Source organism: Bolinopsis microptera, chromosome 5 (assembly GCF_026151205.1).
Source record: "Bolinopsis microptera isolate Bmic1 chromosome 5, MBARI_Bmic_1.0, whole genome shotgun sequence".
NCBI lineage: Eukaryota > Metazoa > Ctenophora > Tentaculata > Lobata > Bolinopsidae > Bolinopsis > Bolinopsis microptera.
This window is the reverse complement of record NC_087076.1, coordinates 16,010,559-16,038,191: the sequence shown is the minus strand read 5'-3', so window position 1 is coordinate 16,038,191 and position 27,633 is coordinate 16,010,559. Positions and strand designations below refer to the sequence as shown.

General features: G+C 37.3%; 3 protein-coding genes across 3 annotated transcripts in view; all 3 read right to left on the bottom strand.

The window, feature by feature from the left end:
- LOC134815491 (titin-like) overlaps positions 1-8,827 on the bottom strand; it is a 63,429-nt gene extending 54,602 nt beyond the window's left edge. Inside the window, exons 1-20 of the mRNA XM_063824029.1 lie at positions 8,803-8,827; positions 8,375-8,674; positions 7,943-8,263; positions 7,487-7,789; positions 7,055-7,375; positions 6,638-6,781; positions 6,206-6,526; positions 5,672-5,971; positions 5,297-5,539; positions 4,782-5,081; positions 4,334-4,654; positions 3,708-4,013; positions 3,262-3,582; positions 2,833-3,132; positions 2,371-2,691; positions 1,916-2,215; positions 1,465-1,785; positions 1,044-1,343; positions 587-907; positions 110-409 (exon numbers count right to left, since the gene is read on the bottom strand). Of these exons, the coding sequence (XP_063680099.1) occupies positions 110-409; positions 587-907; positions 1,044-1,343; positions 1,465-1,785; positions 1,916-2,215; positions 2,371-2,691; positions 2,833-3,132; positions 3,262-3,582; positions 3,708-4,013; positions 4,334-4,654; positions 4,782-5,081; positions 5,297-5,539; positions 5,672-5,971; positions 6,206-6,526; positions 6,638-6,781; positions 7,055-7,375; positions 7,487-7,789; positions 7,943-8,263; positions 8,375-8,674; positions 8,803-8,827 (5,689 nt within the window). The remainder of the gene's footprint in view (positions 1-109; positions 410-586; positions 908-1,043; positions 1,344-1,464; positions 1,786-1,915; positions 2,216-2,370; positions 2,692-2,832; positions 3,133-3,261; positions 3,583-3,707; positions 4,014-4,333; positions 4,655-4,781; positions 5,082-5,296; positions 5,540-5,671; positions 5,972-6,205; positions 6,527-6,637; positions 6,782-7,054; positions 7,376-7,486; positions 7,790-7,942; positions 8,264-8,374; positions 8,675-8,802) is intronic.
- LOC134815490 (uncharacterized) lies at positions 6,638-17,562 on the bottom strand. The gene is made up of 23 exons (XM_063824028.1): positions 17,538-17,562; positions 16,407-16,628; positions 15,858-16,157; positions 15,501-15,674; positions 14,887-15,186; positions 14,419-14,739; positions 13,970-14,269; positions 13,508-13,831; positions 13,023-13,328; positions 12,595-12,915; positions 12,141-12,440; positions 11,709-12,029; positions 11,238-11,537; positions 10,757-11,077; positions 10,274-10,573; positions 9,796-10,116; positions 9,276-9,575; positions 8,803-9,122; positions 8,375-8,674; positions 7,943-8,263; positions 7,487-7,789; positions 7,055-7,375; positions 6,638-6,937 (listed from the first exon to the last, which is right to left on the bottom strand). The coding sequence occupies exons 1-18, from the start codon at positions 17,560-17,562 to the stop codon at positions 8,872-8,874; spliced, it is 5,007 nt and encodes a 1,668-aa protein (XP_063680098.1). The 3' UTR covers positions 6,638-6,937; positions 7,055-7,375; positions 7,487-7,789; positions 7,943-8,263; positions 8,375-8,674; positions 8,803-8,871.
- Positions 15,900-27,592, bottom strand: LOC134815489 (mucin-3A-like). The gene is made up of 23 exons (XM_063824027.1): positions 27,565-27,592; positions 27,099-27,419; positions 26,644-26,943; positions 26,201-26,521; positions 25,783-26,082; positions 25,336-25,656; positions 24,840-25,139; positions 24,415-24,735; positions 23,972-24,271; positions 23,449-23,796; positions 22,910-23,209; positions 22,384-22,704; positions 20,860-21,159; positions 20,395-20,715; positions 19,940-20,239; positions 19,498-19,818; positions 19,037-19,336; positions 18,442-18,762; positions 17,963-18,263; positions 17,538-17,857; positions 16,954-17,252; positions 16,407-16,727; positions 15,900-16,157 (listed from the first exon to the last, which is right to left on the bottom strand). The coding sequence occupies exons 1-20, from the start codon at positions 27,590-27,592 to the stop codon at positions 17,845-17,847; spliced, it is 5,658 nt and encodes a 1,885-aa protein (XP_063680097.1). The 3' UTR covers positions 15,900-16,157; positions 16,407-16,727; positions 16,954-17,252; positions 17,538-17,844.
- Between the last annotated feature and the right edge of the window lie 41 nt (positions 27,593-27,633).

Genomic DNA, 27,633 nt, shown 5'->3' with positions numbered 1-27,633 from the left:
AATATGATCATGTAAGTTTCCGTGAAATAGAAAAATGAAGGAGGAATCCATGAATCAACATTAACATTAAATAATAATCATCTACAGTATTAAACGGAGAAATCCTTACCGAACACATTTACGAGCACATTTGTCTGCCTGTTGGTAACAAGCCACTCGCTGGAAGCGATGAAACAAGTGTATGTTGAGTCAGCTGTATTAACAGCAGCCTTTACAGTGAGTATTGTAGTTTGAGAGTTGGAACCGTAAGTCCCTGCAGATACAACATAGTTGCTTCCTGACAAAGATGTTACATCGGTTCCATCCTTTCTCCAAACAACAGCGTCAAGTTGTTGGGTGATACCGGAAATGAAACATGAAACTGTAGCATCTGTACCACTTTCCACTTCTTTGTTGGTAGGCTCAATATCTGTTGAATTGTATCATTATTTTAACTTGAAAGCTGCAGGGATACTGATTCATGGCACATATATATTCGCTTAAAATAACAATATAACCGGAATTAATGAATTAAATAAATATAGCATATGAATTATAAATATAGCATATGAATTATAAATGGCATTTTAATGGAATGATTTGTTACCTAGAGTCAGCAGAGTTAGAACCATCTCATTCACCACCTCCGGGGAGTCAGTAGGATAGAAAGAAGATTTCAGTTTACATTTGAACACATCTCCTGAAGATAGAGAAGCAAACTTGGCTGTTTTTATGGTCAGAGTTGATGCCTTGCTCCCGAAAATATATGTGCCTTGATCAACAACATAGTTGTTGGTGTCAGAGTCTGATATTTCGTTGTTATCAGGACCAATCCAAGTTACAGGGGAGTTTTGTGATAGTCCACTGATCGTACACACCAAATTTTGGTCGGTTGCAGTCGAGATAGCTTTATCGTCAAATGCAACAGCTGGGGGAACGAATTCTATTAAGCTTATTGTTCCTTTTATTTTGGATACCGAGAGCTTACAATAAGACCAAAAGTAAACAAATTTTTAAATTGATATAAACAGATTAATGAAGTAATCACGGTTAAAACAACTTACAAAAGACATTCAGTGTCACAACAGTCGCTTTATTGACTTCTTGATGCTCATTTGAAGTGATAGCACACGTATATGTTGAATCCACTGTATTAGCAGCGGCCTTTACAGTGACTGTTGTAGTTTGAGAGTTGGAACCATAAGTTCCTGCAGATACAACATAGTTGCTTCCGGAGAATGTTGTAACGTCGGTACCAGATTTTCTCCAAACAACAGCATCTAATTGTTGAGTGATGCCGGTAATAACACAAGAAATGGTTGCATCAGTGGCAGTAAGGATTTCCTTGTTAACTGGTTGTACACCTGAGCGATATAATTGATAAGAACGGGAAACAAAATTTCATTTTAATATACGATTAAAAGTTACAAATTATTATAGAAGAACCAGCTGATTATCACAAAAGACATCATCAATATTACTTACTTAGGCCGATTAGTGTGAGAGTCATTTCCTTCACCACTTCTGGTGAATACGTTGGATAACTAGTGGATTTTAGTTCACACTTGAAGATCGATGATGATGGAAGATTCTGTAATTTTGATTGCTTGATGGTGAGTGTTGATGCCTTGCTTCCAAATATAAAAGTTCCCTGATCAATCGCATAGTTATTGGTGTCACTATTGGATATTTCGTTATTGTCAGGATCTATCCAGGTAACAGGGGTGTCCTGCGACAATCCACTAATAGTGCATGTCAGAGATTGGTCAACTCCAGTAGCAACAGTTCTGTCTACAAAGTCAACAGCTGAAAATACGATTAAGTTAGATAACTGTTCTGAAAAGTAACGAAGAAGAAAAATGTGAATTCATTACATCAACTATATCTTAAACAATGAACGTTTACAAGAGTAATCGGTAAACCGACAAATCCTTACCAAATACATTTAAGAGCACATTGGTCTGCTGATTAGTTACAAGCCACTCATTGGATGTGATAGCACAAGTGTAGGTTGAGTCAGCTTTGTTAGCAACAGGCTTTACAGTAAGTGTTGTAGTTTGAGAGTTGGAACCATAAGTTCCTGCAAAAACAACATAACTGTTTCCTGACAAAGATGTTACATCGGTTCCATCCTTTCTCCAAACAACAGTGTCAAGTTGTTGGGTGATACCAGAAATGACACATGAAATTGTAGCATCTGTTCCAGTTTCCACCTCTTTGTTGGTAGGTTCAATATCTGACGAAAAATATATCAAGGCAACAATTAACTTCAAATCTAGGGGTTATGATTCAATGACATCATTTTGTTAATTTGTTAAAGATGAGATTCATATTGAATTTGAATTAAGACATCAATTTTCATAGTACCATATCAATGGAATGATTTGTTACCTAGAGTCAGCAGAGTGAGAACCATCTCCTTCAACACCTCCGGGGATTCATTTGGATAGAAAGAAGATTTCAGTTTACATTTGAACACATCTTCTGAAGATAAAGAAGCAAACTTGGCGGTCTTGATGGTTAAAGTTGACGCTTTGCTTCCAAATATATAAGTGCCTTGATCAATGACATAGTTGTTGGTGTCAGAGTCTGATATCTCGTTGTTGTCAGGTCCAATCCAATTTACAGGGGAGTTCTGTGATAATCCACTGATCGTACACACCAAATTTTGGTCGGTTGCAGTAGTGACAGATTTGTCGTCAAGTACAACAGCTGAAAATAGAATTGAATTACTTTTTATTGCTTCAACAATGACTTGGAAATTAAAATGAATAAAAAAGAAGAAAGAAAAAGAAATATATTGAAATTCCACAACCTTATGTCGCAATTGCGATATAAAGAAAAACAACTTACAAAATACATTCAGTGTCACGACAGTCGGTTTATTTATCTCCTGATGCTCGTTTGAAGTAATAACACATGTATATGTTGAGTCAGCTGTATTAGCAGCTGCTTTCACGGTGAGAGTTGTAGTTTGAGAGTTGGAACCGTAAGTTCCTGCAGATACAACATAATTGTTTCCGGAGAATGTTGTAACATCAGTGCCATCTATTCCCCAAGCAACAGCGTCCAGTTTTTGTGTAATTCCAGTAATGACACAAGAGATGGTGGCTTCTGTTGCAGTGAGGACTTCCTTGTTTACCGGTTGTATACCTGAGCGAAATGATCAATTATAATAATATTAATGAAAAATCTTTTCAATTATTCAATTCAAAAGTTAATTTGTATTATCATAGAAAAGAAGAATAGATTAAGATGAATACAATATCGTAATATTCATACTTAGGCCAATCAGTGTTAGAGTCATTTCCTTCACCACATCAGGTGAGTACGTTGGATAACGAGCTGATTTCAGTTTACACTTGAAGATTGATGGTGAGAACAGATTTTCTAATTTAGACTGTTTGATCACGAGAGTCGATGCTTTGCTTTCGAAGACGTAAGTTCCCTGGTCAATCACGTAGTTGTTGGTGTCAGTGTTGGATATTTCATTGTTATCAGGATCTATCCAGGTAACAGGGGTGTCCTGTGACAATCCACTAATAGTGCATGTCAGAGATTGGTCAATTCCAGAAGCCACAGTTCTGTCTACCAGTTCAACAGCTGAAAATACCAAGAAATTAAAAGGTAGTTCAAAACCGGATCTTTAATAAAATCCTTGAAATATTAAATCGGCTACAATAAACAGTAAAAACTAAAATTTACAAAAGTACACGGTAAATCCATACCGAATACGTCCAAGAGAACATTTGTCTGCTGATTGGTTACAAGCCACTCGTTGGAAGTGATAAGACAAGTGTAGGTAGAGTCAGCTGTATTAGCAGCAGCCTTTACAGTGAGTGTGGTGGTCTGCGAGATGGAAGTGGAATCGTAACTTCCTGCAGAGACAACATAGTTGCTTCCTGACAAAGTTGTTACATCGGCTCCATCCTTTCTCCAGACAACTGTATCAAGTTGTTGGTTGATACCAGAAATAACACATGAAACTGTAGCATCTGTTCCGCTTTCCACCTCTTTGTTTGTTGGTTCAATATCTGTTGATGATGATATTATTATATTGTGTATTTAGTCATTAGTATTAACTAATTAACGATTTTCTCTTTATCAATTAATGTTAAAAGAATGAAGCAGAACAATATGATTCTATAACATAACACTAAGCCAATAAGCTAAATGAAAAATAACGGTTTCAAAGCTCTTTGAGTTTCGAATGTAAATGTACAAGAACAAGAACCCAAAAGGTTCAAAATGTTTTTGTTATTGCTTCTGAACAATCACACTTGGCGTATTTTCATGGCATCATTACATTTAATATTAAAAGCTCCTTAATAATCTGTATATTGAATAACTATACCAAGAGTAAGCAGAGTGAGAACCATTTCTTTCACAACATCTGGAGAGTCATTTGGATAGAAAGAAGACTTCAGTTTACATTTGAACACATCTCCTGAAGATAGAGAAGCGAACTTGGCTGTCTTGATAGTCAAAGTTGACGCCTTGCTTCCAAATATATAAGTGCCTTGATCAATGACATAGTTGTTGATGTCAGTTCCTGATATTTCGTTGTTATCAGGTCCTATCCAAGTAACAGGGGTGTTTTGTGATATCCCACTGATCGTGCAGATAATATTTTGATCGGTTGCGGTCGTGGCTACTTTGTCTTCAAGAGCAACAGCTGAAAAATTGTAGTATAGTTACTATTCTTGTACTGCAAGATAACGAGAATTAGGAACAGAAACTCAGAAAGAAGTAAAAAAGTTAATCCACAGTATGATGACTTAATTACAATTTATAAAACTTACAGAACACATTCAGTTTCACAGAAGTCGCTTTATTTATCTCCTGGTGCTCATTTGATGTAATAACACATGTATAAGTTGAGTCAGCTGTATTAGCAGCTGCTTTAACACTAAGTGTTGTAGTTTGAGAGATGGAACCATAAGTCCCTGCGGATACAACATAGTTGCTTCCTGACAAAGATGTTACATCGGTTCCATCCTTTCTCCAAACAACAGCGTCAAGTTGCTGGGTGATGCCGGTAATCACACAAGAGATAGTGGCATCAGTGGCAGTAAGGACTTCCTTGTTAACCGGTTGTACGTCTGGGGAAAAATGAATTAAAACGTGAAGGTCATAAATTCTTTTTAACATTTTACATAAAAGTTGATGCTCATAAAATCAAATTATTTTAGAAACGAAAGACAATTAACGAAAGAAGGCGGAATAAAAATATGTATACTTAGGCTGATGAATGTAAGAGTCATTTCCTTTTCCACTTCAGGTGAATACGTTGGATAACGAGAGGATTTCAATGTACACTTGAAGATTGATGATGAGGGTAAATTTTGTAATTTGGATTGCTTGATGGTTAGTGTTGATGCTTTGCTTCCAAATATAAAATTTCCTTGGTCAATATCATAGTTGTTGGTGTCAGTATTGGATATTTCATTGTTATCAGGATCTATCCAGGTAACAGGGGTGTCCTGTGACAATCCACTAATAGTGCATGTCAGAGATTGGTCAACTCCAGTAGCCACAGTTCTGTCTACAAATTCAACAGCTGAAAATATGTTGACGTCAAATGGCTGTTAACGAGGAGAATGAAGGAGAAATCATTGATTATTTAAATTCGAATCAATAAAATATAAACATTTGCAACATTAAACTTATCAAAAAACTGACAAATCCTTACCGAATACATTCAAGATCAAATTAGTCTGCTTGTTGGTCTCAAGCCACTCATCAGATGTGATAGCACAGGCGTATGTTGAGTCAGAAGTAACAGCAGCAGCCTTTACAGTAAGTGTTGTAGTTTGAGAGTTGGAACCGTAAGTCCCTGCAGATACAACATAGTTGCTTCCTGACAAAGTCGTTACATCTGTTCCGTCCTTTCTCCAAACAACAGCGTCAAGTTGTCGGGTGATACCAGAAATAACACATGAAATTGTAGTATCTGTACCACTTTCCACCTCTTTGTTGGTAAGTTCAATCTCTGATAAATAATTTTTTTTAAATGAAATTTCTTGTACTAAAAATAAAAGATCATTTAAACGATTTAATGATTAATCAATTTAAATGATTTGTAATTTGCCCTGGATTTATTTTGATAGAACTTTAAATTTTGCGAATAAATTCATGCAAATTGAGGGACACGGATTTGTTAAACTTCGAATTTAACTCTTATTGGACATTAATATCAAGAATATCAATGGAATGATTTTGTTACCTAGAGTTAGCAGAGTAAGAACCATTTCTTTCATCGCAACCGGGGAGTCATTAGGATAGAGAGCAGACTTGAGTTTGCATTTGAACACATCTCCTGAAGAAAGAGAAGGGAACTTGGCTGTTTTGATGGTCAGAGTTGATGCCTTGCTTCCGAAAATATATGTTCCTTGATCAACAACATAGTTGTTGGTGTCAGAGTCTGATATTTCGTTGTTGTCAGGTCCAATCCAAGTTACAGGGGAGTTCTGCGCTAAACCACTTATCGTACAGGAAAGATCTTGATCAGTTGCAGTCGTAGCTACTTTGTCGTCAAGTGTAATAGCTGATGAATTGAATTCAGTTAAGTTTATATTCCTCAATTGCTAGTCAACAAAAAACGTTCCTAAAACCATACAAAATAAACTGCCCTGCTTAAAATCACAAGATAACTTACAAAAGACATTAAGCCTGACGGTAGTCGGTTTATTTATCTCCTGGTGCTCATTTGATGTTATGACGCAAGTGTATGTTGAGTCAGCTGTATTAGCAGCAGCTTTAACACTAAGTGTTGTAGTTTGAGAGTTGGAACCGTAAGTTCCTGCAGATACAACATAGTTGCTTCCAGACAAGGTCATAACATCGGTACCATCCTTCCTCCAGACAACTGCATCCAGTTTTTGGGTGATTCCAGAAATAACACAAGAAATAGTTGCATCCGTTGTAGTAAGGACTTCTTTGTTTACCGGTTGCACACCTGAGCAAAATTTTAAATTAGACTAGAACGGCCGAGATGTTGATGTTAATGAATATAAAAATATGTTATACTTATTATAGAAGTAACAGAAGAAGTCAATTCGAAAAACAAACATACTTAGGCCGATGAGTGTAAGAGTCATTTCCTTCAACACATCAGGTGAGTACGTTGGATAACGAGCGGATGTCAGTTTACACTTGAAAATTGATGATGATGGCAGACTTTGTAATTGGGATTGCTTGATGGTAAGAGTCGAAGATTTGCTTCCAAATACATAGGTTCCCTGATCAATCACATAGTTGTTGGTGTCAGAATTGGATATTTCATTGTTATCAGGATCTATCCAAGTAACAGGGGTGTCCTGTGACAATCCACTAATAGTGCATGTTAGAGATTGGTCAACTCCAGTTGCCACAGATCTGTCTACAAGTTCAACAGCTGCAAATATCATGTTGTTAAAGAAATTGTTACAATAGGAACGATGGAGCCTTGACGAATCTCTTTATTCTTTTATTCATTAAGTTTACAGAAGTGAACGGAAATTCTTACCGAAAACATTTAAGACCACATTTGTCTGCCGAGAGGTTACAAGCCACTCGTCTGATGTGATATCACAAGTGTAGGTTGAGTCAGCTGTGTTAGCAGCAGCCTTTACAACAAGTGTTGTAGTTTGAGAATTGAAACCGTAAGTTCCTGGCGATACAAAGTAGTTGCTTCCAGTTGTAATAGTTGTAACATCAGTACCATCCTTCCTCCAAATAACAGCGTCAAGTTGTCGGGTGATACCAGAAATAACACATGAAACTGTAGCATCTGTACCACTTTCCACTTCTTTGTTGGTAGGTTCAATATCTGGTAAATTGCAATAGGTTAGTAGATGACTGTATAAAGCTTTTACAACAATTATAATTTTCTGTGGAACAGATGAATGATAATCAAAGTCTTACTAAAAACATTTCACAAGGACTATGCAATTTCAATACGTGGAATATCATTATATTTTACCTAGAGACAGTAAGGTCAAAGTCATCTCCTTCACCACCTCCGGGGAGTCAGAAGGATAACGAGCAGACTTCAGTTTACATTTGAACACATCTCCTGATTTTAGGGAAGCAAACTTGGCGGTCTTGATGGTCAGGGTTGTCGCTACACTCTCAAAAATATAGTTGCCTTGATCAATGACATAGTTGTTGGTGTCAGAGTCTGATATCTCGTTGTTGTCTGGTCCGATCCAAGTAACAGGAGTGTACTGTGACAATCCACTAATTGTACATACCAGAGTTTGGTCGGTTGCGGTAATGACTGCCTTGTCCTCGAAAACAACAGCTGCAAAAAATTGAATTAAGTTTTTAATTTCAGGGAAAAACGAGACACAAAAAATACTTATCAATGAGAGTAGTTCATACATTAATTTTGACCGACTTGTGCTTTACTTACAGAACACTTTCAATGTCACCAAAGTTGCCTTGTCTGTCTCCTGATGCTCATCAGATGTGATAGCACAAGTGTAGGTGGAGTCAGCAGTATTAGCAGCAGCTTTTACAGTAAGTGTTGTAGTTTGAGAGTTGGAACCGTAAGTTCCTGCAGATACAACAAAGTTGCTTCCGGAGAATGTTGTAACATCGATTCCATCTTTTCTCCAAGCAACAGCGTCCAGTTTTTGAGTAATTCCAGAAATAACACAAGAAATGGTTGCATCAGTTGCAGTCAGGACTTCCTTGTTAACCGCTTGTACACCTGAGCGAAATGATAATTTAGTTAAAGGCACGAATGAAGGACTTCTACAGTATTGGAATCAAATTATATTGGTAGATGGATTTGTTTTTAATTTTTGTTTTCACTAGAATAAAGAAAAATACACATACTTAGACCAAAGGCGGTAAGAGTCATTTCCTTCACCACATCAGGTGAGTGCGTTGGATAACGTGCAGATTTCAGTTTACACTTGAAGATCGATGATGAGGGCAGATTCTGTAACTTGGATTCAAATATCTTGAGAGTGGATGCTTTGCTACCGAATATAAATGTCCTTGATCTATAAAATAGTTGCTGGTGTCTGTCCCGGATATCTCATTGTTAGATGGATCAATCCAAGTAACAGGAGTGTTTTCAGATAGTCCAATAACGGTGCACGTGATGGTTGTTGCAGCCCCAACAGCCGTTGTCCTGTCCTCGAACACAACAGCTGCAAAAGTTGGTAAAACTTTCATTTTAGAGTAGGAAAACTAGTTAAAATTGACTTAAACTATTTACAGTAAGAAAATGAATTGTGTGATTCTTTCTGAATTCTAATGGGATAGACATAGTTATATTATAGGAATCGTCAAAGTGAACTTACAAAAGACATCGAGACTAACAGCAGTCTCTTTATTAGTCTCCTGGTGCTCGTTTGAAGTGATAACACATGTAAATATTGAGTCAGCTGTATTAGCAGCAGCCTTTACAGTAAGTGTTGTAGTTTGAGAGTTGGATCCGTAAGTCCCCGTTGATACAACATAGTTGCTTCCTGATAAAGTCGTTACGTCGGTGCCAGATTTCGTCCAAACAACCTTATCCAACCCTTGACTGATTCCAGAAGCAATACAAGATATTGTAGCATCTGTGCCTTGCTCAACTTCAATGTTTGTTGGCTGGATAACTGGAAAGGATTGTTGTTAGTAAAACAATTGTGATTAATATAACTGCAAGAAGATTTGAGTTCAACGTTATCTTAGAGAGCGATTTTTTCCCTTGATAAGTATGTTTCATCCTCAAGCCCTGCCCATGGTACAATGTCCAACTATTATTATAAATTTGAAACATATTATGTCACCACACATATAGTGATTCTTTTATCATTTTCACCATCTGTGCCTTACCTAAGCCCAAAAAGCTGAAGCTGATCTCCTTAACAACATCTGGTGAGTACGTAGGGAAAATAGCCGACTTTAGTCTGCATCTGAACACAGAGCTGGAGCCTAGTGTCACAACTTTAGCTTCTTTGATGGTCAGAGTCGCGACCTTGTTTCCGAGCACGTACGTTCCTTGATCGATGACGTAGTTTTCAGTATCAAAGTTGTCTACTTGATTATTATCAGGATCTACCCAGAATACCGGTGTGTTTTGTGATAATCCAGATACCGTGCATGTCAGAGTCTGGTCTGTTTTAACACCATCTGTTACGTCTTTAACGATGACAGCTGAAAATATTCAACTTTTACAATTGACCGATTTATGATCTGCTCAATTCATTTTTTAAATAAGAAAATTGAATCTTGAAAAATCGTAGATTTTTTAGATAAATAAATTTATTGAGATCGATTGTATAGCATACGAATGAGAAAAAATTGAGCTTACAGTATGTGTTTAGAATGACATTAGTTTCCTTGTTTGTCTGTAGCCATTCGTCGGATGTGAAAGCACAAGTGTAGGTTGAGTCAGCTGTATTAGCAGCAGCCTTTACAGTTAGCTCTGTAGTTTGAGAGTTGGAACCGTACGTCCCTGCGGAAACAACATAGTTGCTTCCTGACAAAGTCGTTACATCGGTGCCGTCCTTTCTCCAAACGACCGAGTCCAGTTGTTTGGTAATGCCAGTGATAACACAGGAAATAGTTTCATCTGTACCCACTTCCACCTCCTTGTTTGTAGCTTCAACGTCTGAAAATTATAGGCTTCAGTAAAACATCATAACAATCAATCTGAGCAAAGTTTAGTTGTACGGCTCTAAAATACCACCCTGGAGAACACCGTGGTGAAAGTAAGCATTGCAAAATGTCAAATTGGCAGGGAGTCTAGACAACACATATCTAAATTATAAAGCAAATGTATAAAGTTGTTTACCTAAAGTCAACAAGGTTAGGATCATCTCCTTAACGACATCTGGTGAGTATGTTGAGAACTGGGCAGACCTCAATTTACATTTGAACGTATCTCCAGATGACAAAGAGTTGATTTTATCAGTTTTAATGGTCAGGGTTGACGCTTTGCTACCGAACACATAAGTTCCTTGGTCAATGACATAATCATTTGTGTCCGAGTCTGGTATCTCGTTGTTTTCAGGATCTATCCACGTGACGGGTGTGTTCTGTGATAGTCCGCTGACAGTACATGTTAAGAACTTATCAGTGGCTGTTGTGATGGATTTGTTGTCGAATACAACCGCTGAAAAGGAAATTCATGAATACAGTTGAAGTTAAACAGTTTTAGATAAGATAAATAATCAATTATCATTAAACCTGGTTGTAGCATAACAAATATAATCGTGGCATTTTGCCAACCAAGCTGCTATTAACGAAACTTGGCTAAAAACTATAACACTCACAGTACACATTAAGCACAACTTTCGTCTCTTTGTCCGTCTCCTGATGTTCGTTAGAAGTAATGGCACAAGTGTAGGTAGAGGCAGCTGTATTAACAGCAGCTTTTACGTTTAGAGTGGTAGTCTGAGAGTTAGAACCATAAGTCCCTGCAGATACAACATAGTTGCTTCCTGACAAAGTTGTAACATCGGTACCCTCTTTCCTCCAAACAACAGCGTCAAGTTTCCTGGTTATTCCGGTAACGATACAAGATATTGTTGTCTCAGTTCCGGTTTCGATTTCCTTGTTAGTTGGTTGAATGTCTGAAAATGTTAAAATTATACTCAAAATCAATAACAATAATTCAGCAAATTGTTTTCTTTCTGATTTACGCATTAAAATATCACAAAGTCAATAATTAACATATCATACGAAAGGAATCAAAGATTAAAGTAAAGAGACAAAATTGATTACGTATACCAGACATGACTTACTTAGACCCAAGAAGGTAAGAGTCGACTCCTTCACCACATCAGGAGAATAGGTTGGATAAAGAGAAGACTTCAATGTACATTTGTACACAGATCCAGTAGCGAGTGTCGCTAACTTTGTTTGTTTGATGGTTAGTGTTGAGGCTTTGCTTCCAAAGACAAAAGTTCCCTGCTCAATCACATAGTTGTTTGTGTCAGAGTCCGAAACATCGTTGTTGTCAGGGTCTACCCAAATAACAGGAGTATCTTGAGATAAACCACTAATTGTGCAGTCCAGAGTCTGATCGATTGCAGCCGAAACGAACTTGTCCTCAAACACGACACCTGAAATTATTTGTCTTCAATATGAAGGTCAAAAAACATTCCACTTAATGATATTCAACGATTTTTAAAATTGAAAACTATGTAAGTACAATAATTTGGATCACTTCTTACCGAACACATCCAATGCCACTGCTGTCTCCCTATTATTAACCAGATATTCTGTGGAGGTGATAGCGCAAATGTACGAAGAATCAGCGGTATTAGCAGCAGCTTTTACAGTAAGTGTTGTAGTTTGAGAGTTAGAACCGTAAGACCCTGCTGATACACCATAATTGCTTCCTGGCAAGGTCGTAACATCAGTTCCATCTTTCCTCCAAACAACAGCGTCCAGTTGTTGGGTTATTCCAGTAACTATACAGGAAACAGTCGCATCTGTTCTAGTCTCGACTTCCTTGTTCGTAGGCTCAATAACTGAAACAATCATAGTCACATTGAAGTTTATTCGAATCATACACCTTAAAATGATAAGTTGATAAATAGATGTGAATTCCTGAGTCAAGTTAATGTTTCGTTCCATTTTTCCTTAATTTTCATTCAAATCCACAAATTAAATAATATAAGTTACCTAGTTGTAGCAAAGTGAGAGTCATCTCCTTTATCACATCGGGTGAATAAGTAGGATAGCGAGCAGACTTGATTTTACATTTATACTCTGAAGTTACAGATAGTGTGGATATGACACTTTGTTTAATAGTCAATGTCGAGGCTTTGCTACCGAATACGTAGGTTCCTTGATCAATAACGTAACGTGTAGTATCAGATACCAATATTTCACTGTCATCGGGTCCTATCCAAGAAACTGGTGTATCTTGATATAGCCCACCAATAGTGCAAGTCAAAACTTGTTCCGTAGCCAGTGGTGCCGCAACATCGTCGAATAAAACAACTGAAAATAAAAAATCAGAACTAGTACTAGTAGTCGATGCGTCCAAAATATATTGGAACCTCTTCAATGCTCTGTACAAATTAACACAATGATTGAATGTTACTCACAGAACACTCCTAGGACCACATTGGTCTGCTTGTTGGTCTGAAGCCACTCGTTAGATGTAATGAAACAGGTATAGGTAGAATCAGCTGTATTAGCAGCAGCCTTTACAGTGAGTGTGGTGGTCTGCGAGATGGAAGTGGAATCGTAAGTTCCTGCAGAGACAACATAGTTGCTTCCTGGCAGAGTCGTTACATCGCTGCCATCCTTCCTCCAGACAACTGCATCAAGTTGTTGGGTGATACCGGAAATTACACAAGAGATGGTGACATCAGTTCCAGATTCTACTTCTTTATCAATTGATTGAACATCTGAAATTAATTGCGGTTTTTAGTAACATTAAAGGACGTCATAGAAGGTGTCGAATTTCGATTCTCCAAATTATAATCTTTATATTTAGCGTCTTTTGAAAAACCAACAAATAAAAAATTTAATAAAAATTATCACGTAACTTATTTTCGGAATTTATAAATAAAATACTGTTACAAACCTAAAGTCAGCAGAGTGAGAACCATTTCTTTCACAACATCTGGGGAGTCATTTGGATATAAAGAAGATTTTAGTTTACATTTGAACACATCTCCAGATGATATGAAAGCAAGCTTTGCAGTCTTGATGGTGAGTGTTGAAGCTTTGCTTCCAAAAACGAATGTTCCCTGATCAATAACATAGTTGTTGGTGTCAGAGTCTGATATTTCATTATTGTCGGGACCGATCCAAGTGACACCAGTTACTGCTGCTAGCCCACTGATCCCACATGTGAGTGTTTGAGCTGTGGCAGTTGTGATGGACCTGTTCTCTTCGAAGGATACCGCTGTAATTGTTTTAATTAAGAGCTGTTAGAAATTTAAAACTGAACATTTCTTGCTTTTAAATTCAAACCTGCGCAATTTTAAGTGGGATAAATCAATAGTGTAATATAAGATTTGGATTGGAAGATTATATGACTTACAGAAAACTTCCAATGATATAGTGGTGTCTTTATTAGCCAGTAGCCACTCATCAGATGTGATAGCACAAGTGTAGGTTGAGTCAGCTATATTAGCAGCAGCTTTTACAGTAAGTGTTGTAGTTTGAGAGTTGGAACCGTAAGTCCCTGCAGATACAACATAGTTGCTTCCTGACAAAGATGTAACATCGGTTCCATCCTTTCTCCAAACAACAGCATCAAGTTGTCGAGTGATACCGGTGATAACACACGAAATAGTTGCGTCTGTTCTCGTTTCAACCTCCTTGTTTGTTGGTTTTACATCTAAAGAATTATATTTATACTGACGATTAACAATCGTATTAAATTTATGTACAAAATTAAGTGTAATCTATCCAATAAACACCGTCCTGACTCAAGGAAAGCCTTCATATATTCAATCGAAAACATTTTCATCTGCTACCCATTTTTACCTAAAGTCAGTAAAGTCAGAGTCATCTCATTCACCACCTCCGGGGAGTCAGTAGGATAGAGAGCAGACTTCAGTTTACATTTGAACACATCTCCTGAAGGTAGAGAAGCAAACTTTGCTGTCTTGATGGTCAATGTTGACGCCTTGCTTCCAAAGATATAAGTGCCTTGATCAACAACATAGTTGTTGGTGTCAGAGTCTGATATTTCGTTGTCGTCAGGTCCAATCCAAGTTACAGGTGAGTTCTGCGCTAAACCACTGATAGTGCAGGTCAGTAGCTGATCTGTAGCAGTTGAAACGGCTCTGTCCTCCAATACAACAGCTGAAATTCGAGGGTAAATATTAATCAAATTGTTGGTGTTCTAGCATTATATGAAGTATTAAATTTTATTTCAGGCAAAATGGTTTCAGGTTATCCGAATTAAATAATATGAAAACTTCTACGAAAGAATTTCAGTTAAAATCTTACAGAAGACATCAAGTGCAACGTCCGTCTGCTGATTTGACACAAGCCATTCGTCAGATGCAATAGCACAAGTGTAGGTTGTGTCAGCGGTATTAGCAACAGCTTTTACTGCAAGTGTTGTAGTTTGAGAGTTGGAACCGTAAGTTCCTGCAGATACTGCATAGTTGCTTCCTGACAAGGTCGTAACATCGGTTCCACTTTTCCTCCAGACAACAGCGTCAAGTTGTTGGGTGATACCAGAAATTACACAAGAGATGGTGACATCAGTTCCAGATTCGACTTCTTTGCTAACAGGGCGAACCTCTGACAGATAATATTATTAGTAGAGTACATTTTAAAAACGTCCAAAATTAAGTAACGGGTATAGTGACAATTTTGTTCTCCATTTCCCAAACTTATGGCCCAACTCAATTCCATTCTAAAGCATCATATAATACATTTAAACAGGGTGTAAAAGCTGAAACTCATTACCTAGACTGAGAATAGTAAGAACCATCTGTTTGCAACATCAGGTGAATTATCCGGATAGCGAGCAGACCTAAGTGTACACTTAAACATATCCCCTGATGTAAGGCCTGCCATCATTGCTGTCGTAATGGTTAATGTAGCGGACTTGCTTCCGAAGATATAAGTCCCCTGATCCACAACATAGTTGACAGTATCAGATTCAGATATCTCGTTACCGTTGGGGTCGATCCAGGTAACGGGAGTGTTTTGGGATAGTTCGGATATCAGACAGGAGAGGGTTTGATCTGTTGCCGTGGAAACTGATCTATCGTCCAAGAAGATAACTGAAAAGGAAAATGGATTACTTTTTAACGACTATCTAAGCTTGACAAAGTGTTATTTTACATCGATAGTACTTGAATAACAATCTTTATAAAGGTGACCTTGATTGAATATCACTTATAGTTCCAGAATATTTTACAACGTCATGAAATTATCTCAGAGGGAAACAAGTCTTAAAGTCTTACCAAACACATCTAGTACCACCGAGGTTTCTTTATTGATTTCTTGATATTCATTAGATGTGATAGCACAAGTGTATGCTGAATCAGCTGTATTAGCAGCAGCTTTTACAGTAAGTGTTGTAGTTTGAGAGTTGGAACCGTAAGTTCCTGCAGATACAACGTAGTTGCTTCCTGGCAAAGATGTAACATCGGTTCCATCTTTTCTCCAAACAACAGCATCCAATTGTTGAGTGATACCAGTGATGACGCATGATATTGTTACATCAGTTCCTTTCTCCACTTCTTTGTTGATGGGTGAAACAGCTGAAAAAAAAAACCATTTCATTTACCCAGAACAAACATTGATCTTCAAACTAATTTGTACGTGGTTTATTGGTTTTATCTTAACCTTAGCCCAGTCAAATGACAGTGGATAGTAGTTCCCTAAAATCTCCTGACCCAGTACAATATAAAACACAAAGGGGCAAGGGAGCTGAATATTGGACGATTATGTCGAACAGAGATTTAATTAATAATTAATTATTAATAATTAATTTTATTGATTCCACTTACCTAGTTCCAGCAGAGTAAGAGTCATTTCGTTTACAACATCGGGAGAAAAGTCGGGATAAAATCCGGACTTTACTTTACACAAATAAACTGAGGTTGTTTCAAGAGTCTGCAACACAGTTGGCTTGATAGTTAGAGAAGCGGTCTTTGTGCCGGCGAAGAAGTTGCCTTGGTTGATGACATAATTGTCGGTGTCGGTGTTGGATATGTCATTGCCATCAGGATCTATCCAAGTTACGGGAGTGTTTTGTGATAACCCCGAAATTACACAAGATATTGTTTGATCAACCCCAGTAGAGACGGATCTGTCATCAAATGAAACAACTGAAGAATAATTATGAATATAAACGAGTGATCATGTAGTCTAGAGTGTCAATCACTATAATTGAGCAACGCCGATAATTTCCCACTTACAGATATTTAAGATGCAAAAAGTATGCAAAAATCAGTATGCAATTAAGATACGCAAAAGATAATAATCGTTTGAATCAAATGGAACCTACATAGCTAAATGGTCTATATGATATAGTGATATAATACAAATACTCACCAAACACATTCAGGAAAACACCAGTCTGCCTATCAGTGACAAGCCACTCATCAGATGTGATAGCACAAGTGTAGGTAGAGTCAGCTGTATTAGCAGCAGCTTTACGGTAAGTGTTGTAGTTTGAGAGTTGGAACCGTAAGTTCCTGCTGATACGACATAGTTGCTTCCTGACAAAGTTGTTACATCTGTGCCATCCTTTCTCCAAACAACAGCGTCCAATTGTCGGGTGATACCAGATATTACACAAGAAATGGTAGATTCAGTCGCAGATTCGATTTCTTTGTTGATTGGTTGAACAACTGAAAACAAGTAAAAATATTAAATGCAGCAGGTAGTCCTATTAGAAATGTATCGTTATTCGGAAATCGAGAAAACTACAAAGAACAAGAAAACATTGCTGGGTTAGTAAACACATAAGAAGTCATATGATACTTTCTAATCCCGAAATCATAGATATTGATACATAGATCGGAGAATACAGCCACACCAAATTAAGGAAAAACTTCAAAAGAGGAAACCATTGAGCCAGGGAGAAATAAAGCTTTATGGAGGATATTTGATCGACGAAGCTATCGAGGTCATACCTAGCTCAAGGAGAGTCAGAGTCATTTCATTCACCACCTCCGGGGAGTCAGTAGGATAGAGAGCAGACTTCAGTTTACATTTGAACACATCTCCTGAAGATAGAGAGGCAAACTTGGCTGTTTTGATGGTGAGTGTTGATGTCTTGCTTCCGAAAATATATGTGCCTTGATCAACAACATAGTTGTTGGTGTCAGAGTCAGATATCTCGTTGTTGTCAGGTCCAATCCAGTTACAGGGGTGTTCTGTGCTAACCCACTGATCGTGCAGATAAGATTTTGATCGGACGTAGTGGTGACAACCTTATCTTCAAAAGTAACGGCTGAAAATAATGTAATAATATCAGTATCAGCAGTATTAATTGTTTTTGCTACAAATTATTTTTGCCATTAGAAAATATATGTCTTGAATCAAAAGTTCGACTCACAAAACACGTTTAATATCACAGGTGGTTTCTTTATTTGTTTCCAGCCACTCATCAGATGTGATAGCACAAGTGTAGGTAGAGTCAGCAGTATTAGCAGCAGCCTTTACTGTAAGTGTTGTAGTTTGAGAGTTGGAACCGTAAGTCCCTGCAGATACAACGTAGTTGCTTCCTGACAAAGTTGTTACATCGGTACCAGATTTCCTCCAGATGACCGAGTCCAGGTTTTTGGTAATACCAGTGATGACACAAGATATGGTTGCATCAGCTCCAGATTGTACTTCCTTGTTTACAGTTTGAACCGCTGAAAAAGCAATTTAGATAAGAACAGGTTAAGTATTTACCATCATGAGTGTTGTGAGAAAAGTGGAATAAACGTGTCAAATCAAAGATTCAAAATTATCCTAAAATCATATTCAAATGGTAGTAATCGAATTCTTATCAACATACAAATTGGAAGTACATTTAAAAAGTCTGTATACCTAGGGTATAAAAAGAAAGTTCCATTTCTTTTACTACATCAGGCGAATGAGTTGGATAAAGAGACGACCTCAGTTTACATTTGAAAACTGCTCCAGACGTCAGGGAACTCATCTTAGCTGCTTTTATGGTCAGAGTGGCAGCTTTGCTTCCGAAAATAAAACTGCCTTGACTGATCAAGTAGTTGTTTGAGTCAGACTCTGATATCTCGTTATCATCAGGACCAATCCATGTTACAGGTGTGTTCTGTGATAACCCAGACACCGAACATATGATAGTCTGATCCGTGGCAGGCACAACTGTTCGGTCATCCAACGACGCATCTGTAATAGCATGAAAATGATAAGTAATAGTATAATAATCATAACGAACAATATTCACTACTATGAAAAAGAGTTGGAAGGCTGAAACATGCATGGCTTGTTGTAAATATAATAAAATAATTCCTTGGTTGTTGAGTGCTAAGCGCAATAATTCCCGACGCTTCACCGGAGTGATCGTTGGGCACGAAACTAAGCCAAGGTGTTATTTGTTATAAACTCGATAGAATTATACAATTAATTGCTTCTACTAATCTGATACAATAAGATGTCTTACCAAACACGTTCAAAGTAACAAAGGTTTCTTTATTGGTCTCTAGGTGTTCGTTAGAAGTGATGGCACACGTAAAAGTGGAATCAGCTGTATTAGCAGCAGCTTTTACAGTAAGTGTTGTAGTTTGAGAGTTGGAACCATAAGGCCCTGCAGATACAACATAGTTGCTTCCTGACAAAGTCGTTACATCGGTGCCGTCCTTTCTCCAAACAACAGCGTCAAGTTGTCGGGTGATACCCGAAATGAAACATGAAACTGTAGTATCTGTTCCACTTTCCACCTCTTTGTTGGTAGGCTCAACACCTTTAGAGGAGATGTGTTATATCATTGTTAAAAGGGCAGATATGACTTTTGGGCAAAAATACAATCATGGGAAACACCCTCTTTTAAAACGAATTAAAGACTGCCTGATAACTATGAGATCAACTGTAAGGTTATCTAACACATCTTTTAATGATTTTTACCGAGTTCCAATATAGTAAGGGTCATCTCGTTCACAACTTCAGGTGAAAAGTCAGGATAAGCAGCGGACTTGAGTTTACATTTGTAGACAGAGGTAGAGGGAAGAGATTCAAGAACCGATGGCGTTATAGTCAAGGTGGAGGCCTTGCTAGAAAACACAAATGTTTCTTGATTAATCACATAGTCGCTGGTGTCGGATTCAGAAATTTCGTTGTTGTCAGGTCCTATCCATGTAATCGGAGTATTTTGGGACAGTCCACTGATAGTGCAAGTAAGAGTTTGGTCTATTTTTGGTGTGACAGATCTATCGATGAATTGTACGGCTGAAGAAGAAGTTAGGATATTAGAAAATTGCTGGAAAACAAACTCAAAAGAAAAATACTTCTTTCTATCTTATTTATCAAATTTCCACTGTAAATATGGAAACAAAAGAATAATATTTACCGAAAACGTTTAGGATGACATTTGTCTCTTTATTAGTCTGAAGCCATTCATTTGATGTGATAGCACAAGTGTAGGTTGAATCTACTGTATTAGCAGCAGCTTTTACACTAAGTGTAGTAGTTTGAGAGTTGGAACCGTAAGTTCCTGCAGATACAACATAGTTGCTTCCTGACAAAGATGTTACATCGGTGCCATCCTTTCTCCAAACAACAGCATCAAGTTGTCGAGTGATACCGGTGATAACACACGAAATAGTTGCATCGGTTTCTTCCTCGACTTCTTTGTTTTTTGGTTGAACCTCTGAAAATCAATGCAATCAATAGACTAATTTCAAACATATCAAATTGATATGGTTTTCTTAAAACAATTATAAAAAATGACCTCTTTAAGCATACCTGCGCAGCTAACATAGATAATCTAATTTGATTTGAGCATAGTTTATATTGATCACTAACCTAGAGACAGTAAAGTCAGACTCATCTCATTGACCACCTCCGGGGAGTCAGTAGGATAGAGAGCAGACTTCAGTTTACATTTGAACACATCTCCTGAAGATAGAGAAGCAAACTTTGCGGTCTTGATGGTCAGGGTTGATGCTTTCCTTCCAAAGATAAAACTGCCTTGAGCAATGACATAGCTGTTGGTGTCAGAGTCTGATATTTCGTTGTTATCAGGATCTATCCAAGTAACAGGCGTGTCCTGTGACAATCCACTGATCGTGCAGATAATATCTTGATCAGTTGCAGTAGTAACAGTCTTGTCTTCCAAACCAACGGCTGAAAATAGTTTTGATATAAGACACACTAAAGATGTCGGGCTGAATTTTTTGCTAAACCGAACATAATATGTAACCCTTATATAATATCTAAACTTGTAAAACACGTTAAATATCACGGTGCAAAATATAAACTAAAACTTACATAAGACATTAAGTGCCACAGAGGTTTCTTTATTTGTTTCCAGCCACTCATTAGATGTGATAGCACAAGTGTAGGTAGAGTCAGCTGTATTAACAGCAGCTTTTACAGTGAGTGTTGTAGTTTGAGAGTTGGAACCGTAAGTTCCTGCTGATACAACGTAGTTGCTTCCTGACAAAGTTGTTACATCGGTACCAGATTTCCTCCAGATGACTGAGTCCAGGTCGTTGGTTATACCAGTGATGACACAAGAGATGGTTGCATCAGTTCCAGATTCAACTTCTTTGTTAATCGCTTGAACACCTGGCAAAGAAATAATTACCCAAATCTCAAACAAGCATGAGCACATTCAAATTAAAATCTCGATAGATCACGTATTTCGAAATGTTGTTCCTATGATTCGAAAATTAAGTTTTTGAATTTATCTTTAAATTCCCCTTAATATCAATATTTTGATATGTGAATGATCTTAACGTTGTATATTGAAAATTGGTACAAACCTAAATACATATTTCATCTCTGTAATGTAAGTTTGTTGAATACTGTTTAAGAGCGGTTACATAGTGTGTAGAGAAAAACCCCGCAAAAATAGTCTGAAATGATTACTCGGTTGCGCGTTACTCCAATACCACGTCCAATTGTAATCATAACTCAAAATAGTTGTTTTCAATTTTCTACATTCTTTGATTGACTTCAACATCCTTTAAGTACTTAAATTAGTAGGGTTATTGATTTAGCCAAAGAATTGCTGAAATCATTTATTATATAATTTTGAATTTGCGCCATTAATTTTTTAAGAGCCTAAATCAAAAATCCGTTTTTTAAAAAATAATTTCTAGTGAAAGCGCATTACGAATCTGATTTCAAAAATGTTCAAAAGTCAAACATTTAATATAGAGGGTTCTGTTACAATTAGGTGAAAAGTCGGATATAGCGCAGATTCGACTTGAAAAATGGGCAATTAGATCATTTTGAATACGAATTATTTTCGTCATAGTGACCTTGCTTCCAAACACGAATGATTTAAAGCTATAAATTACAAGATATTTTTTATTAGTACCATTTCATATAAGTATGTTACAACTATTGAATTGACAAATATGGTTATTTGAGAAAAAATGATGGGAGAAAATCGTCAAAATTGTGGCTGTAAATGTCCAATTATATATGGTTTTTGCATCATAATTAAAATGATTATTGTTTCCTTGATAAATTTTTCATATAACGAAAATTCGTAGATTATCTAGTAAAGTAGTAACATAAACGTTGGCATGTACAGGGTATTTGGCTAAATTGGGCCTAATTTGGACCAAATATGGGCGTGGCTGCCCTGCGCGCACCGTTTGGCGGTTGGGGTCCGGGACCCCCTCAAAAGTTCGGTCACTGGTAATAGTTTGTTGGTCAACTGCTATCTCGAAATCAAGTTTCACAAAAAAATACCCATTGGCCCCCCCCCCCCCCCTTAATCAAATGACCATATTATTGAATAATAAAATGTAGCGATCAATTAAAGGGTCATCTATCTACCTAGTGTGAAGAAAGAAAGTTCCATTTCCTTTACTACATCAGGTGAATGAGTTGGATAAAGCGACGACCTCAGTTTACATTTGAAAACTGCTCCAGACGTCAGGGAACTCATCTTAGCTGCTGTTATGGTGAGAGTGGCAGCTTTGTTTGTGAAAATAAAGTTGCCTTGACTGATCAAGTAGTTGTTCGTGTCAGACTCTGATATCTCGTTATCATCAGGACCAATCCATGTTACGGGTGTGTTCTGTGATAACCCAGATACCGAACATGTGATAGCCTGATCAGTGGCAGGAACAACTGTTCGGTCCTCAAGAGTCACCTCTGCAAATGTTAGAAAGTTACAATCGTAAAGAAATAATTAAGAAGGGAGTAAAAGTACCTGGAAAAATTGCTTCGTTTTCTTTATTTGACTAAAATCGCAGATTCTAAAACGTTTGTTAATTTTATCTTCAAATTTCGCCTTCTAATATCACTATGTTGATAGTGAATGATATCTCAGAAACGTTGTATATTAAAATATTCTTACCAAACACATTCAAAGTAACAGAGGTAGGTTTGTCAGATTCCTCATGCTCATTTGAAGTGATAGCACAAGTATATGTCGAATCCACTGTATTAGCAGCGGCCTTTACAGTGAGTGTTGTAGTTTGAGAGTTGGAACCGTAAGGCCCTGCAGATACAGCATAGTTGCTTCCTGACAAAGATGTAACATCGGTGCCGTCTTTACTCCAAACAACAGCGTCCAATTGTTGGGAGATTCCAGTAACTATACAAGAAATAGTTGCATCTATTCCAGTCTCTACTTCCTTACTGATTGCTTCAACACCTTTAAAGTAGTTAGAGCATTAGTTAGATAATTGATTAAAAGTCATGATAGTTGACTATTAAATCATTATTACTATTGATTATTATAGTCATTAACAGTAGATTTGTAAGAACAAACATAGCCTGATGAAGAAAAGCACTCGCTTGTTGAATAATATAATAAATTTACATTTAGTGAAAAAAGAGCATTCCCAAAATCTAGTATGTGATAGGTAAATGTAATCGAAATGTTAATCTTACCGAGTTCCAATATGGTAAGGGTCATCTCGTTCACAACTTCAGGTGAAAAGTCAGGATAAGCAGCGGACTTGAGTTTACATTTGAAAACAGTGGGGTCGAATGTAGGATCGATTTTAAATAACGAATTACTGATCGTCAAAGTGGAGGCTTTGCTTCCAAACACGAATGATCCTTGATCTACCGCATAATTGTCATCAATGATATTTTCTCTATTGCCAAGTACATTGTTACTATCATCAGTCCATGTTACAGGACTATCTTGGGATAGTCCACTGATGGTGCAGGTCAGAATGTGGTCTCTCTTTGAGAAAACAGATGCGGAGAAATATTCGTCATTAAATTGTACGGCTGAAAAATGTTTCAATTAATATATTGGATAATTATTGCATTATAAATTAAAAATACAATGTGATTGTTTCCGTTGATAAATTTTTTAATAGTAATGTGCAAAATTCCGTATATTATTTTTCTGTAGTAAGATAAGTTAATTAATAAATAGAGTAAGCAAGGGGATATTATTTACCGAAGACGTTCAAGATCACATCTGTCTGCTTGTTGGTCTGAAGCCACTCATCAGATGTGATAGAACAAGTATAGGTAGAGTCAGCTGTATTAGCAGCAGCTTTTACAGTAAGTGTTGTAGTTTGAGTGTTGTAACCGTAAGTCCCTGCAGATACAACATAGTTGCTTCCAGACAAAGATGTTACATCGGTTCCATCCTTTCTCCAAACAACAGCATCAAGTTGTTGAGTGATACCGGTGATAACACACGAAATAGTTGCATCAGTTTCTTCCTCGACTTCTTTGTTTGTTGGTTGAACATCTAAAAATTAATGCAGTAAATTAACTTGTTTCAAAGCATATAAACATGCTTAGCAAAGCTTAATAAAGCATATAAAGATCCACAAACTAAAATATCTCTTCATTTTTCGTTTCCTTTGAACCTTGTTTGGTTTGATCACTCACCTAGAGACAGTAAAGTCAAAGTCATCTCAGTCACCACCTCCGGGGAGTCAGTAGGATAGAGAGCAGACTTTAGTTTACATTTGAACACATCTCCTGAAGAAAGAGAAGGGAACTTCGCGGTCTTGATGGTCAAGGTTGAGGCTTTGCTTCCAAAAATAAAACTGCCTTGAGCAATGACATAGTTGTTGGTGTCAGAGTCTGATATCTCGTTGTTATCAGGATCTATCCAAGTAACAGGAGTGTCCTGTGACAATCCACTGATCGTACAGATAAGATCTTGATCAGTTGCAGTAGTAACAGTCTTATCTTCAAAGGTAACGGCTGAAAAGTGATTTGATATAAAAACACAGTTAAGATGCCAGGCTGAATTTTAACAAATTTTTGATTAATCAAACATTCGGAACCCTTGTGATATTTAAACTTACAAAACACGTTCAGTGTCACTGTGCTTTCTTTGTTAGATTGCAGCCACTCATTTGATGTTATGACGCAAGTGTATGTTGAGTCAGCAGAATTAGCAGCAGCTTTAACGCTAAGTGTTGTAGTTTGAGAGTTGGAACCGTAAGTTCCTGCAGATACAACATAGTTGCTTCCTGACAAAGATGTAACATCGGTACCAGATTTCCTCCAGATGACCGAGTCCAGCTTCTTTGTTATACCAGTGATGACACAAGAGATGGTTGCATCAGTTCCAGATTCAACTTCTTTGTTAATCGTTTGAACATCTGAACAAGAAATAATTACCCAAAGCTCAAACAAGTGTGAAATGAGCATATTCAAATTGGAAGCTTGACAGAATATTACGCTTTTATAAAAACCGTATTTTTAAATGTTGTTCTTATGATTTTGAAAATTAAAAGTGACCATATTATTGATTAATAAAATGTAGCGATCATAAATAAAGGATTATGTTAAATGTACCTAGTGTGAAGAAAGAAAGTTCCATTTCCTTTACTACATCAGGCGAGTGAGTTGGATAAAGAGACGACCTCAGTTTACATTTGAAAACTGCTCCCGAGGACAGGGAACTCATCTTAGCTGCTGTTATGGTGAGAGTGGCAGCTTTGTTTGTGAAAATAAAGTTGCCTTGACTGATCAAGTAGTTGTTCGTGTCAGACTCTGATATCTCGTTATCATCAGGACCAATCCATGTTACAGGTGTGTTCTGTGATAACCCAGACACCGAACATGTGATAGTCTGATCCGTGGCAGGTACAACTGTTCGGTCCTCAAGAGTTACCTCTGCAAATGTAAAATCGTCAACAAAAACAGATGATGTGGAAATGAGAAGAAGTATAACAAATAAACGTTAAATCGTCTTAAACCCCTAATCTAAAGTAATAAATTTTCGTATAAAAATGTTCTTACCAAACACATTCAAAGTAACAGGGGTAGGCTTGTCAGACTCCAAATGCTCATCTGAAGAAATGAAACATGTGTATATTGAGTCAACGGTATTAGCAGCAGCTGTTACAGTAAGTGTTGTAGTTTGAGAATTTGAACCATAAGTTCCTGCAGATACAACATAGTTGCTTCCTGACAAAGATGTCACATCGGTGCCATCCTTTCTCCAGACAATAGCATCAAGTTGTTGAGTGATTCCAGTAACGATACAAGAAATTGTGGCATCTGTTCCTGATTCGACCTCTTTGCCGATTGCTTCAACACCTTAAGAAAAATAGATATTAACGAATGGAGGCAGTAGTTGAAACAATACAAAACGTTATGGGTCGCCAATCGTCAGTCAATAAGAAGCGATTTAAACAAAATATCTTCGCTAAATTACCGAGTTCCAGTATAGTAAGGGTCATCTCGTTCACAACTTCAGGTGAAAAGTCAGGATAAGCAGCGGACTTGAGTTTACATTTGTAGACAGAGGTAGAGGGAAGAGATTTAAGAACCGACGGCTTTATAGTCAAGGTAGAGGCCTTGCTAGAAGTAATAAATATTCCTTGGTTAATCACATAATTGCTTGTGTCGGATACAGATATTTCGTTGTTGTCAGGTCCTATCCAAGTAACAGGAGTGGTTTGCAACAGTCCACTGATAGTGCATGTAAGAGCTTGATCTATTTTTGAGGTGACAGCTCTGTCGACAAATTGTACGGCTGAAAATAAAATCGGGTTAGAATATTGAAAAATTGTTAAAAAATGGTCTGAAAGGTAAAATAGTTCTTACAGTTGATAAATATTGATTGAGTTTCCAAGTAAGCAAAGGGATAATCTTTACCGAAAACACTTAGGATCACATTCGTTTCCTTATTAGTCTGAAGCCACTCATTAGATGTGATAGCACAAGTGTAAGTTGAGTCGGCTGTATTAGCAGCAGCTTTAACAGCTAGTGTTGTAGTTTGAGAGTTGGAACCGTAAGTTCCTGCAGATACAACATAGTTGCTTCCAGACAAAGTTGTAACGTCGGTTCCACTTTTCCTCCAAACAACAGCATCGACTTGTTGGGTGATGCCGGTAATCACGCAGGAGATGGTGGCGTCAGTGGCAGTTAGGACTTCCTTGTTAATAGGTTGAACTCCTGAGTGGAAAATATAATTGTCATAAGCAGTCTATTAAGACAGACTCAGCAGCAATTTGTAGAACCACATACTAACACTTTCAGAGAATTTATAATCAAATCGTTAAGCGTATCAGTAGTCAGTACTCCTCATTTATATATATATTCCCACTTACCCAATGACAGTAACGTCAGTGTCATCTCATTCACCACATCCGGGGAGTCAGTAGGATAGAGAGCAGACTTCAGTTTACATTTAAACACATCTCCTGAAGATAGAGAACCAAACTTGGCGGTCTTGATGGTCAAAGTTGGGGCTTTGCTTCCAAAAATGAAACTGCCTTGAGCTATGACATAGTTGTTGGTATCAGAGTCAGATATTTCGTTGTTGTCAGGATCTATCCAGGTTACAGGAGTGCTTTGTGCTAGTCCACTGATAGTGCAGGTCAGTAGCTGATCTGTAGCAGTTGAAACGACTCTGTCCTCCAATACAACAGCTGAAAATCAAAAGTCAATTAAATGATAGGAACGGTAGGAATTATGTACATATCAGCGATTGAAGGAGAAAAACATCATCTTTGCATTAAAAAATTTACATCATCTACGATGCATTTGCTTCCAATTACACTGGTATCAAGCAACTTTGGGTTAAGTGCTGAACCTTCTGCATATCTATAACACTCAAACTAAAACTTACTAAAGACATTTAAT